General features: G+C 49.1%; 1 protein-coding gene across 1 annotated transcript in view; it reads left to right on the top strand.

Moving 5' to 3' along the window:
* LOC119402028 (synaptotagmin-10) overlaps positions 1 to 13,523 on the top strand; it is a 134,089-nt gene that overhangs the window by 89,082 nt on the left and 31,484 nt on the right. The window contains exon 4 of the mRNA XM_037669093.2: positions 3,539 to 3,729. Coding sequence (XP_037525021.1) covers positions 3,539 to 3,729 — 191 coding nt within the window. The remainder of the gene's footprint in view (positions 1 to 3,538; positions 3,730 to 13,523) is intronic.

Genomic DNA, 13,523 nt, shown 5'->3' with positions numbered 1-13,523 from the left:
AGAGGGCTCCCTCCCCAATGCGTGGAAAAGGGCCCGCGTGGTCATGATTCCCAAATCGGGTAAGCAGGTGACGATCGATAACCTAAGACCAATCTCGCTCACGTCCTGCGTGGGCAAAATCATGGAACACGCTGTCCTGACTCGCGTGACTGATTACCTCGAAGATGCCGACGTCTTCCCCCCCACGATGTTGGGATTTCGTCGTAACCTTTCCGCGCAGGACGTGATGCTGCAGCTCAAACACCAGATCATAGACGACACTTCTCGTTCCACCAAGGCGATTCTCGGCCTCGATCTGAAAAAGGCTTTTGACAGTGTCAAACACGCGGCGATTCTCGACCGTGTCCGATCGCTGGGATTAGGCCAAAGAATGTATAACTATATACGCGATTTCCTCACGGGCAGGCGTGCGAGCGTCGTCGTCGGCAACGCGGAATCAGAGGAATTCGAGACGGGCCCGATGGGTACGCCGCAGGGCTCTGTCGTGTCGCCCATGTTATTTAATCTCGTCCTTCTTGGGCTTCCGGAAAAACTAGCTACAATAGAGGGACTGCATCACAGCCTCTATGCGGACGACATCACCCTCTGGGTCCCCCGAGGAGGATGTGACGGCAACGTAGAACGAACGCTTCAGATGGGCGTGGACGCGGTCCAGGAGTTCTTGCGAGGCACGGGCCTCGAATGTTCGGCGGCCAAGTCCGAGCTATTGCTCTACAGACCCACGAGCAGGGGCCGCAAAACCGTGCTTCCCGGCGGAGGGAGATCAGACATTAGAGTAGTAACGGCGGACGGCGTTCCCATACCGAGCGTAGAGCATATAAGGATATTGGGACTACACCTGCAGGCCAACGGTCACAACGGTGAGATGGTACGAAGACTTAGACGCTCAGTAGACGACACGATTCGACTACTCCGCCGCATAATGAACAGACGCAGCGGTATGCGGGAAAGTTGCGCGATCCGCCTCGTACAGGCGTACGCGATCAGTCGCATAACGTTCGTAGCCCCTTATCTAAAGTGGCTGGCGTCTGAACGAAACAAGATCGACTGCATGATACGCAAAGCGTTCAAGAGGGCGGTCGGCATCCCTGTCAATGCGAGCACGGACAAGTTCTTCGAGCTGGGCCTGCACAACACCCTGGGCGAACTGATCGAGGCGCACAACATCGCACAATACGAGCGACTGTCCAAGTCCAAGACGGGCAGGCGCATCCTCGAGTCACTCGGCATAACATACCACGCACAGTGCGGGGAGAAGACAATGGTTCCGATCACAGTCCGCGACCGTCTCACCGTCCCGCCGCTCCCCAAGAACATGCACCCGACGCACCACGTCGGGCGCCGCAACAAAAGGGCGAGCGACCTGCAAAGAATGTATGGCAACAGCGAGGAGGCGGTGTACGTGGACGCCGCGCGATACCCAGAGGGAAGGTGTGCTCACGCGATCGCAGTTGTGAATCACACGGGCAAATGCATCGCGAGCGCCACGGTGCGTACGAAACACATAGAGGCGGCCGAAGAGGCGGCGATCGCTCTAGCACTGGTCGCGGCACCGGAAGCTGCGGTCGTGATCAGCGACTCGCAGGCTGCCGTCCGTGGCTTCGCGCGCGGCCGCATCTCGTGGCAGGCGGCCCGCATACTTCAGACTCGCTATGGAAGCAGGGACGGCGGCGACTTTCGAGGAACGATGGCCCCGACGTCACCGTCCTCGCATTCAAAAACCGAAAATGCGACGGTCTTTCTCCTGTGGACCCCGGCTCACACCAGCGTCCCGCTTGCAGGCAACCAGGCGGCCCATACCGCGGCTCGAGGTCTCACTCACCGAGCCGCGGCCGACTCCACCCCAGAGAGAGTAAGAACACAACAGCAACCGGAATGGTCGTGGGGCGATCGCCTGACCACATTCAGCGACATCACACAACATTACAGACTAAACAGACGCAAATACCCTCCACCACACGACAAATTAAACAAAAGACAGGCCGTAACTTGGAGATTACTACAAACAGACACTTACCCCAGCCCGGCGATCCTACGCATCTGTTATCCGAGCTTGTACCCGACGGACGCGTGTAAAGCGTGCGGGGAAAGAGCCACACTGCGGCACATGCTTTGGGAATGTGCCGGGAGAGTTAATGTCGCTGCCGCCGCTCACTTCGCGACGCATGTTAGACAGGGGCGAATTGCTACCACCGCGCGAGGGCAGGGGCCGACCGCCGCCGCGGCTGTGGTCACTGCTGAGGATCGGCTGCGTCGGCGTCGCTGCCGCTGGGAGGCGGCACTCACCAGCGACAAGCTGACCGACCAACTTTGGGCCGTCCGGCAAGCCGAGGATGCCGCCCGGGTGCAAGGGCTTCAAGCCGTCACCTGACGCCATCATCGACGGAGAGTGGGACGGGACAGGGGTTAATCCCCTCTTCCCCCCGCCTCGTCCGGACTTTTAATAAAGTTTATTCACTCACTTCTCGCCTCATTGTATGGCTCGGAGCTGTATTTCGAGGCTGTATTCCCGGAGCAAATTTTCCCACGCCTTGGACACAAATCCTGTAAGTACCATCTGCGCAGTAAGCATAATCCTAATACGGCGATCTGGGCGAGTTGGTATATTAACATCTACGGGCAAACGTGCAGTGCGGCACAAAGGACGAGGAACTGCGCTCATGTCATCAGTTTCTCGTCCCTTTTCTCTGCTGCGCGGCACGTTTACGCGAAGAAGCATAATTCTGTTTGATCACAATGGTACCCGTTGTAAACTATACGTTCGCATGAACTCCTGTGACTGTATGGTATTCTTGTACGGAACGTATGGCTGTTTTTCAGGCTAATTATGCTTGTGAAATGAATAGTGCCTGAGACAGACAAATACATAAATGTATTTGTGTTACCCATAATTCTCGGACAGGAATCAACCCCGTTCTCTTAGTGCAAGTATCAAGGAGATTTATTTGCGTTTATTTTTTTTTCTTGCACTGCTCTCACGCTAGCTCGCTTGGTTGTGCACCTTCAAAGAGAACAAGCAAACACACATGGTACATACCACAAGCATAGGCGTGCTCAGGGACCTCTATTAGGGAGGAGGGGGACAAAGTTTTGCCTCGGCGCCCCCACCTCCCCTCGTCGAAAGAAGACAAGCTTCCCAATGGATGCGAGAATGTAAATGGAGCGATGACATGCTTCTAAGAACAGCCAATCTTTGCTCTCCGGCTTTAGAGTGGTAAAGCCTTCAAGTAAGCAGTTATTGGACTACAACATCAGTGGTCCTCTGTAGCCATTGCCGTCAAGAACCTACCCGGCCATATCCCTGGACATAAAACAATTGACGGGACAGGTCCGTCTGAGTAAATGTGTGGGCCAGATTTGACGCCACCCTAAGGGGATAAAGGAATGCGGCCGCCCCACCCCCTGCCCTTCCTGTACGCACGCCTATGACGACACGTTTATGAACTTTGTAGCGCGTATGCTTTAGAGGGATTGTATATCCTAAGTACAAATACATTTGATGCTTCCTCTGCCTCTTTTCACACATCCCGTGGAGCAGTGTGCAACATGCAACAGCGTGAGAGCCACGGCACCGTGGGTGCCATACAGCCCGAACTGTACGACCAGGAGGGCGTCACTTCCGGGGAGTCCGGACGCGACTCCACCGACCTCACGGCGCAGGCGACGACTTGCGGCAAGCTGCATTTCACACTGAAGTACGACATCGACTTGGAAGGACTCGTCGTCAAGGTGCGTCTGTCTTTTCACACTTCACCGAATTACGCGCCCGTGAATAGGTGACGACAGAGAAAGAAAGACTCGCAGGGTTCCTTTATGCATTCAACTAAGACGACTCGAAGGCGAAAGCCATCTTCTTATTTTTCTTCCCAGTCGATAAATTGGCCCCGCCCACCCGCTCTGAAAGCTTAGTGCACCCAACGTGGTTTTGCACTGCCTCCAGGATCGGAGGCATTGCAAGCTTTCTGCACTGCTACCAGGTCTTCAACTGCCTCCTGGATCAGCCCGCCTTTGACCAAGCGACAGTGTCGTGCTGTGACGTCGTCATGTTTCGTCACGCGCTATGTGACCTTCCGGTGACGTCGCAAATTTTGAAAATATGTGACGTGAAGATGACGTTTTATGGTGACGTCATTATGTGATGATGATTTCTTGAATCACTGGTGTTGACGGCGACGGCGCCGACTCCGACGGTCAATTTTCACGTTTCGTGAGGCTTCTAAAGCTTTCGCCTTAAGAATGAATCAGTGGTAGCCTGATCTGCCACCGTGCACTCGGAAAGTTGAACAAGGTCATAGAAGAAAATGAGCACCAAAAGAATATGGCGTGATGCGAGGAGACGCACAGCAGCGTTGATTTACCATTAAAAGCCGCTTTTGAAATTGAGAACATTGGACTTTTTTTTTTCAGTTACAAGATAGCAAGTTGGGCGAGTTGGCGCGTATTCATACTTGATGAAAATCAGCGCACAGAAAAACGAAGACTAAGAAAAGATGAAACACACACAGCGCTGCGCTCACAACTGAAAGTTTATTCAGAGAGACAAGAGCTTGAAAAGGGAAAAAACCGCCCATGACAAGTGAGGAGCCACGATCAATTCACCCGTGAAGTTATTGAAGCCTGTCATATAAACAAGTCACGTGATGCCTGCGTAAGCCAGACCTCAGTGACATTGCGCAAGAAAGAGTTTACTTTTATTGATGAGCGGTATCACGCAATCACTTCGTTCCTCAGTTGTCATGCGCGGTTTTTTCCCCTTTTAGGCTCTTGTTGCTCTGAATAAACTTTCAGTTGTGAGTGCAGCGCTGTCGGAGGTTTCATCTCTTCTTAGTCTTCGTTTTTCTGTGCGCCGATTTTCTTCAAAGATGAATTTTTCCAATTAGTATTGAACGACCATTTTCAGGTAATTACCATCGCTTCCGCGAAATTACCAATACGAAAAACATTAGAGGGGAAACATCGACCAAGAATACTGTAATTCGCTGCTTTTACCACAGAGCCGCTGCATCTGATGTGCACCAAAGCGCACCTAGAATTAAGAATTAATTTCTTGTATTTGTTGCTAAAGATTTCGCACACGGAAGAGTGGCGACGTATGCTGTCTAGACGCGGTGCACCTGGGTCCATGTTCCCGAAAACCCGTGACAGGGATATCTTTTCTAAAGGAAGTACTAGCCAATCATGACGCCTGGTGACTAACGAAGGTGGTGACCTCACGAGTAAAATAAAAAAGCACTTGACGACTTAAATGACACTGTGCATTGGGGGCCTACGCACAACAGTGTATGGGCAGCATGTTTCTACGTGTGAGCAAGCCATGTGTACCTGCGAGGAGCGAAGAGGTACATGAAACGCACGTGCATTGCGTGAAGGAAATAAACCAGACTAAAACGTGTACAGGGAAGTAACGTAGCACGCAACGTGGCGTGCTGGAAGCACTCCGGCTCGCAGTGACGCAGCCGGTCCCCGGTTCCCGGGGCTTTGCAACGTTGGAGAGGCGTCACGTGACCCCGCCTCCTGACCTTGAAGGTGTAAGTGGGGCTCCGATCTGTACGGAATGGAGGAGGCAGTTGCGCAAGCAATGGAAAGGCCAACTGTCGATGTCAAATCTTTCACGGCATTGAGCCGAACAAATCGAGGAACTGGGTTGTCAATATTATTACTACACGTGAAAAACGTGTAGTAGTTAGTTAACGTTAAAAGTGACTAAATGTATTTAAACTTTATTTCAATGAAAACAAATTTGCAGACAACTCCGGAAAAGATAACCGCGATATCTCATTCTACGCAGTTTTTGTAATCTATTTATGGTAATCTGTGGTGCCTTTATTTTACTTCGATGTGAAAACATGGGAAGGTAGGCTGAGTTTGAGCCGGCTATTCCACCATCATGATATGAATATGAAATTAACAAACAAGTAAGAAAAGAAAGTAAAAGATACTAACATCATCTCCCCCTACCGGAAGCCGTAGTGGGATGCGAAGGCATCGCGGGGGGTGCGCATCGAATTTCCGTATCTCTTATGTGACTTATGAGACGGTGGTTGTCGACGCGTTTGAATTACCGCTTGTCGACGCTGACGTTCGGCTTCCCGAGCCTTCCTCTGCTCCGAGGCGGTGGCGCTGCCGCTGCAACTAGCGCCGATGTTGACGTTGTTCATGGCGTTTCGCACACCGTTGCACAGAGAGAGAATGACGGAAGCACAGCGAACGCGCGCTTTCGCAGCCTCGCAGCTTCGAGATTCGCTTGCCGGCGTTGCCGTTTACGTTCAGCTTCGTGAGCTTCTATAGTGCCGTTGCGAAGGAAAGTGCAAAGGGAGCGAGCGCGTGCCGCATTATATACGAGCACACAGCTGTGGCGGAGAGAGAGATACCGGAGAGGAGAAGCGAAGCGGAGACAGCGCTCACGCCACCTCCTCGCGCTCACGCGATAAGAGGGGGAGAGTTGGTGCATGCGCAGTATGGGTGCGGACGCCGCAGAACGGACACTGCCCCGATCATAAGATGCCTTCGCATCTAAAAAATGCGCAGCTTCCACTGAGTCACGCATGGCTGAAGAAAGAACAGCCGGCCGGCACTCGACTTGTTCTGGCTTGACTAGGCACACGTGCGTTCACACGCCGATTGGCTAGTTATTAATCGGGTTCGATTGGGTATAGCTTCGGAATCACAGCACCAAATAGATTAGTTACCTTAATTAACGTAATTTGCCTATTAGAGGCTTGGTCTCGATCAGCGTGTATCTCAAGTCAACCTAGGGTTAATGAGGTAATTAGCCTAATTAACACTGCACTCAACTAGGCCATCTAGGCTTGATCTTAACTTATCAGGCTTTGAGTTAATTACCTTAATTATGCTTAGCTAATTAGGTGTTACCATGCTCAAGTAGGCTTAATTAAGCTTGGCTCTGAATAACTAGGCTTAGCTAGGCACAGCTGTGCTGAGCGCGCGATGGCATGATGATGATGGTTTCTTGTCTACATCGCGAGCCGGACAAACGGCGGGCATAACATATCTGCTCTAAAAAAAGAAAGAGCAATCTGAATCACTATGTAAGTACATATACGATCACCAGCGTACGAGGAATTTTAAGGTGGAAGCCTTAGATGCCTCATCAAACGCCGAAATTGACCAGCGGCGTCAACACGAGTGATGCAGAAAAATTATCTTCGTGTGATGACTTCACCATACGACGTCATCATGACGTCACATAACTAAAAAAATTGCGAAATAGTAATGACCTCACTATGACGTCACATAACGTGACCTCACATGAGGACATCATCACATCACATCGTCGCTTGCTCAAACGTGCGCTGATCACGGAAGCAGTGCAAAACCATGCGAGGTGCACAAAGCTTGCAACGCCTCCGATCTTGGAGGCAGTGCGAAATCACGTTAGGTGCAGAAAGCTTTCGGAGGGGAGCTGCGGAGGATTGATACAATGTCTGAGAAGAAAAAGAAGAAGGCTTTCGCCTTCAAGTCGACTCTGGTGAATGCATAAAGGACCCTGTTACGTTTATTATTTGTTAGAGACTGGACGTGCAGAGTGTTAAGAGGTTAACGCCGCGACATTCAATACCGCAAGTGACACGGTATGGAATGCTCTTGAAAGATTAAACACGCGTGAAGCGTGGAAGCTGGGCACGCGCGTTAGCATTACACGTGCCTCGTTGATCCTCTTACGAGTATTAGCACGGAAATCCAGCGACCTTGCACGTGCGCAACTACTTGTCCAGTTTTCGAAAACAAGTTTAAGTAGCCTGCCGGGCACTTCGCGAGACTTCTGGAAACCCGATGAGTCTCCATTCATTTTACATTCACTGAATTATTCAGCAGTCGTTCGGGCTGACTGAGCCTTTGTCCCATTGCCTGTTCATAGAAGCCTTTCGACGACTCACTTAGTTTGCCTCGCTCGAAGATGTTTCGTGATTTTGGAGGCGAGAGCCACGAGCCGACGAATGTTGACAAAGGGAGTTCCACTTGCAATTATAGTCAGTTACTGAGACAGACAGCCCAATTGAAAAAGTATGCAACTGGAAATATTGCTTTCAAAGAGGCTTGCGTGTCTAACATCCCACATTTCGGTACGATTGCGCAAAAAAAAAATCACACCATCTCCCGTTAAAGGTGACCATGAGGCAATGCTGAGCAGTGTTTCGGTATGTAGAGCCCGCGTTTCAGAGGGGGAGTGGTCTGGGGTAAAGGGGAGAGCGGGAAGTGGAGCGAGGGGAGAAAGGGAAGGGGAGAAGGGAGACGGGAGATGGGAAGTGGAGAGGGCGAGGGGAGACGGGAAGTGGAGAGGGTTTGCGCATGCGCAGTAAGGGTGGTCACGCCGCACACCACCACCGGATTGAACTCCGCTATGAGATGGTTCACATCTAAAAACGACGTGGACGACAGAAGAAAAGGCACACCCAGCGCAAGAACTGATTGTAGCATCGGCATCTCCTGACTGTTATTTTTATTGCATTGCACGCACGCGCAGTATGTACTGCTTCAATATATAAATCAGTTCAGTCAAACAATACATTTAGTTGAAAGTGCATATTCCGTGAAAATCATGCCAACTTTTATTCTTAGCTCTCCCAGATAAATATTCGGGGATTACTTGACGCTAAACACATAAACGCAAACGAACATTCAATCCACGTGTCTTTTTCTGTTCGCATTATGTCTGTTAATAACCACGATGTACGCACAAAATGGCGATTTGAAGCATGATATAAAAATGGAGGTAAAGAAAAATCTGTGGAAATGGCATTCGTAGCAAATCTGTTATTTCTCGTCTTGCTTGGCAGCGGCGTCACACTTCCAACATTCAAACTCCTTCATTGAGGTTGAAATGAAATAAACTTTTCAGTTTTTGCAGAACGCCTTCAAAAGTAACGACGGCTCGACGCGCTGTTTGTTTGTTTGTTTGCTTGTCTGTTTTCTTTGACGAGGTCGTTGGCGTTTCGAGCGTCTCGGTAATTGTTAGTTAGTGTTTCAGCGCCTAGCATCTCGTCTGTGTGTAACGCCTCGTAAAATTAATCCAGCCGAAATGAAATCAACACCAGCAAAATACGACACACAATTCTGCCGTGAAAGTTCGTGCATACACATTTCTGATTTGTAAGCCTCGCCTTGTTAGCATCGCAACTTTGAGATTTCGTGTGTGCTCCTCTGTTGAACAGCCAGAAAAGCAGGACAGCTGCAAGTGGGATTACATTTTTACGGTTCAACGGCTTTCCAACGCTATTTTGTTTGCTTCTAGGAAATAGTAATTATTTCGAGCTGTCACGGAGTTAACGCACTTTGATCGAAGAACTGCCTCTGGTTAAACTGGCGCCGATTAAGAGCCACGCGAAGCGTGCATAACGTTCCCTCGTTTCACGAGAATTAATGAATAGTGCTTTTCATTTTGAGCTAATGCGGTGAACTGCGTTCTCTCAGAAACAAAACAACAGTGTTTTTTTTTTTTTTTTTTGACGCAGCCAGCCTGACGTTGTTCAAAAACAAAAGCTTATTTCGGCGATTGCTTGTGTCGGCCCTCCATAAAGCTCGCACGGCTAAAGCGCTCCGCAACCGTTCCTGTTTAAAAAACAGACGCAAAACGAAGAAGTTTAAAAAAAAAGAATTAGCGGATTGCGGACAATAAAGTTCTTGTCAAGTCATGTCAGCGGATTGCGGTAATTTTTTTGAAGGACTTTGAACTCAATTAGCGCGACACAGGCATTTGCCCACAGTAAACAACGCCGCCTCTCTCTGCTTGTTTACCGAACTGACTGCCCGTTGTTGAGCTTAGTGCACTGACGCATTACGAAGGCAACGCTAGTTAAAACCTGTGCACTCTAATAAATAACTGTTCTTTACTCTCTTTTTGCCACGTACATAACTCTCACAGAACTTTTAAGAGTGCACGTTAGCTCTCTTTTGAAGAGTCGCGAGTCCAACGACTCTTTCTTTTCTTAGAGTGTAGTGGCAGGGTTTTAGTGGTATATGGACTTAAATTCCAAAAATAAAATCATAACGACAATAAACGAAACATGAAACAAGTTTCTGCTGGTTTACGCAACGCAAACATGCTGCTCAGGGCGCACTTATTCGTTCTTAGCGAAGATTTCATCATCCAAGGTTATTGCAGTTGGTTAGCTTTACCGCAATAAGGTTGAGAGCTGGGCTAGTTGGTGACTGATCATTATACCCTACGGTGAAGTAGCGCACTTTGGACGGGGTCAAAGGAGACAAGTAGCGAGTGTCCTGCCCTTCTTGTCTAATTTGTCCCCGTTCAAAGTGCGCTACGTCACCGTACTGTTTACCGCAATAGCTCTGAAAAGCTGGAAAGCGAGTGGGCTTCCCCGCATTACCGTTACACCAGCATGCGGCCTCCGTCCTTCTGGTGGTGTCGTTAATGTCCTGTCGTATGGTCGCGTCATCTCCCTTCGCCCTTAATCTCTTGTTTACTAGGCAGTGAAGAAAAATATAACCGTTGCAAGCACAGGCGCTAGCAACCGACGCTCAGTATTATGGATTTGCGCGTATTATAAAATGAACTTACCCTAGTGAAACTCTAAAGGTTTTACGCACCAAAATAAACACACAGTTACGATGCACACGACGTGACACGGAGACTCTAGATAAATATTAAAAATATATATATTGCGATAAATATTGGTCATCAGGGGTTTTGCACCGAAGCATCTTATGAGTTACACTTTACGGTGGTGGCGGCGACGGCTGCGTTGTAAGCGAAAACCCCGGCGCCGGCGAACGTACAGAAATGCGGCTCTCAAAGGTGCGCCGGTCTGGTGAGTATTTATACGCGCCGTTTTCCAATAACCTATGCTCTCTGGATCGTGGGCTTGTCCGCGTTAAGCCGTTTATGAGAGGGCAATATGATCTTTCGTCGAGGTAACTTGTGTTTCACGTTGCCGCATTACAATGGTGCCTGGATACGAACGCATGACTGTCGTTGTTGCCTGTATAAAGTGAAGCGTTGCTGTGCTAAGCACGTCGATGAAGGCCCAATTCCCGGCATGAAAGAAGGAAAAAGTTAGGAGGTAGCATGCGTAATGTGATATAAAGAAAAAAAAGAAAGAAAGTAGTGCAGTCTTAATCAGGTTCCGGCTAAATGCTGGCTATATCAAGGAAAGCAGACGAAAAATGTCCGGTTTCCCGGCTATATCTGGCACTTTAAGCGTGACCTATTAAGAGCGTAGGGAAGACACGCACTCGCCAAGCTACACTTCCCCCCATTTTCCCGGTAGGGAAAGGGTTTCTGAAAATTTTTTAACGTGCATCTAAGTACGCGCGTGTTTTTTCTTTTGCATTTCGCACCTTTCGAAAGGCTACTGCCGAGGCCGACAGTCAAACACATGTCCTCGAGCATAGCATCGCTACAGCTTAGCTGCAAAGTCAGCACAGCGTGTGGTGCAATTTCAGTGCAACAGACAATCTTCTATAAGTTCGACCACTTCGCACAGTCTCTGCGTCTCCAACCTGGTTCACGCCAACTAGGGTCGACAAACACGAGCTGAGACAGACAAATGGGTAGTGCGCAATTTAGGTCATTCTGTTTGTGCAGCTAGGCTTAATTGCACCACTGTGCAAATGTGCCCAATTGCACTTCTTGGATAACAAACTAGAAGTTTCGCGGGTTCGGCCCCTAGATATTCGCACCCACTTGTGTGGCGCAACCAACTGTAGTTTGACGCTTTCGCAAGGCAATGAGGGTCACGTGAGACATGATTACGAGAACCTAAACTGCCCTTGGGACGAGACGCCAGAATCGAAGTGGACAGGACGAGCGCAGACTAACAAGTGATATAGTTGTAACAACTTCTTCAGTTGTTAGTGTGCGTTTGTCCTGTCTGATTCTACTCTGGTGTCTCATCCCAAGCGCCGTTTCTCTCATAATAATATCTTACCAATTAGACCCCTAACACGTGCCTTAGGTCACGTGAGAGCCGTTTTTTTTTATGTTACTGACACGCACGCTGCAAAGACGAAGTGAACGAAATTAACGCGCAGCTCGCGCTCAGGAGCCATGAGGCGCGGCAGTGGCTTCAGGCTTTTTCGCTTTGTGTGATTTTTGGCCGTATTTTACAGCAGAGCTGTCAAGGTCGAGGTTGGCCGTGTGTCGTAGATAAAATTATTATCCTCATGAACCGGCACGCGCCATCTTCGTTGTCTCCTTCATCGTCTTCCTCGTCCTCCTCACTGCCAGAAGGCGCGCGTCGATTTGCCCTCCGGGGGATGCAACAACTTGTTGGGCGAGAGAGCGAGTACAGAGAGAAAGAGAGAGAGCGTGAAAGAAAAACAGAAACAAGGAGAAAGAGAGGATTTCTGAGCGAAAAAAAGTTTTACCGAGGCGATATTCGAACTCGCGTACCCACGATCCGAACGTCAGCGTTCTAACCACTCGGCTATCTAGGTACGCTAGCGGAACAGAGCATAGCCTTGTATAGTAGAGTACAGCGAGGAGGTGGGGAAGGGAAGTGATGGTGAAGAGGATAGATGTGAGGGTAAGGAGAAGGAAAGAAGGATGAGAGAACGAGTGCAGAGAGAGACAAAGAGGAAAAGAGATAGATAGATAGATAGATAGATAGATAGATAGATAGATAGATAGATAGATAGATAGATAGATAGATAGATAGATAGATAGATAGATAGATAGATAGATAGATAGATAGATAGATAGATAGATAGATAGATAGATAGATAGATAGATAGATAGATAGATAGATAGATAGATAGATAGATAGATAGATAGATAGACTGACTGACTACGCAGAGAACGAGATATAGACAAAGACATAGAAAGAAAGAGAGCAAAAGGCGAGGACAGAGAAAGCAATAGACAGAGAGACAAATGAATATAAAACAGCAAACGCAAAAAAGAAGATAAAAAAGAGAACGCATAGCTATGTATAGTACAATATACCAGTTATAGTTTGCCGTGTGGCGTGAAAAAACTATCATCTTCATGAACGGACATGCGCTCTCTTCGTTCGTCTTGTTCTTTCTCTTCTGCTTACGGCCCACGAGTTCTTCAATGACCCAGCCTTGCGCGACTGTGTGCAAGCTGCGCTAATTTTAGTGTTTTTGCTGAGTACGACGACAGCCACCTTTTTCGTATCATGAGCCATACAAGACTTTCACCTTATATTCCTCATTCCTATATATGCCTCCCCCTTATATCCAAAGAAACCGCAGGAAGCGGAAGATGGAAGCTTACGATGAAAAATCCGTAAACAGGGGGTGGGTGCTCGAGCCGACGTTTCGACAAGTGGACTTGTCTTTTTCAAGACTGAAACTGATTTCCTTAGCTCTCGTGTGTATATGCTTCGTGTCCGTGCCACGTGGTGCTTCCACTGACAATCATTCAGCGAAACGCACCCCCCTCTCCCCCCCTCGCTTTTTGTTCCTTTTTCGCCTCCCTTATGACTCCCCCAGTTCGTCACGGCGGCCTCTCCCGCCCTCCCCTCCCCCACTCTGGCAGTTGCCCTCCCTTCCATTGTGGTGGAGAGGGCACAAGCACACAC

This window comes from Rhipicephalus sanguineus, chromosome 8 (assembly GCF_013339695.2).
Source record: "Rhipicephalus sanguineus isolate Rsan-2018 chromosome 8, BIME_Rsan_1.4, whole genome shotgun sequence".
NCBI lineage: Eukaryota > Metazoa > Arthropoda > Arachnida > Ixodida > Ixodidae > Rhipicephalus > Rhipicephalus sanguineus.
This window is presented reverse-complemented; position numbering and strand designations above follow the sequence as displayed.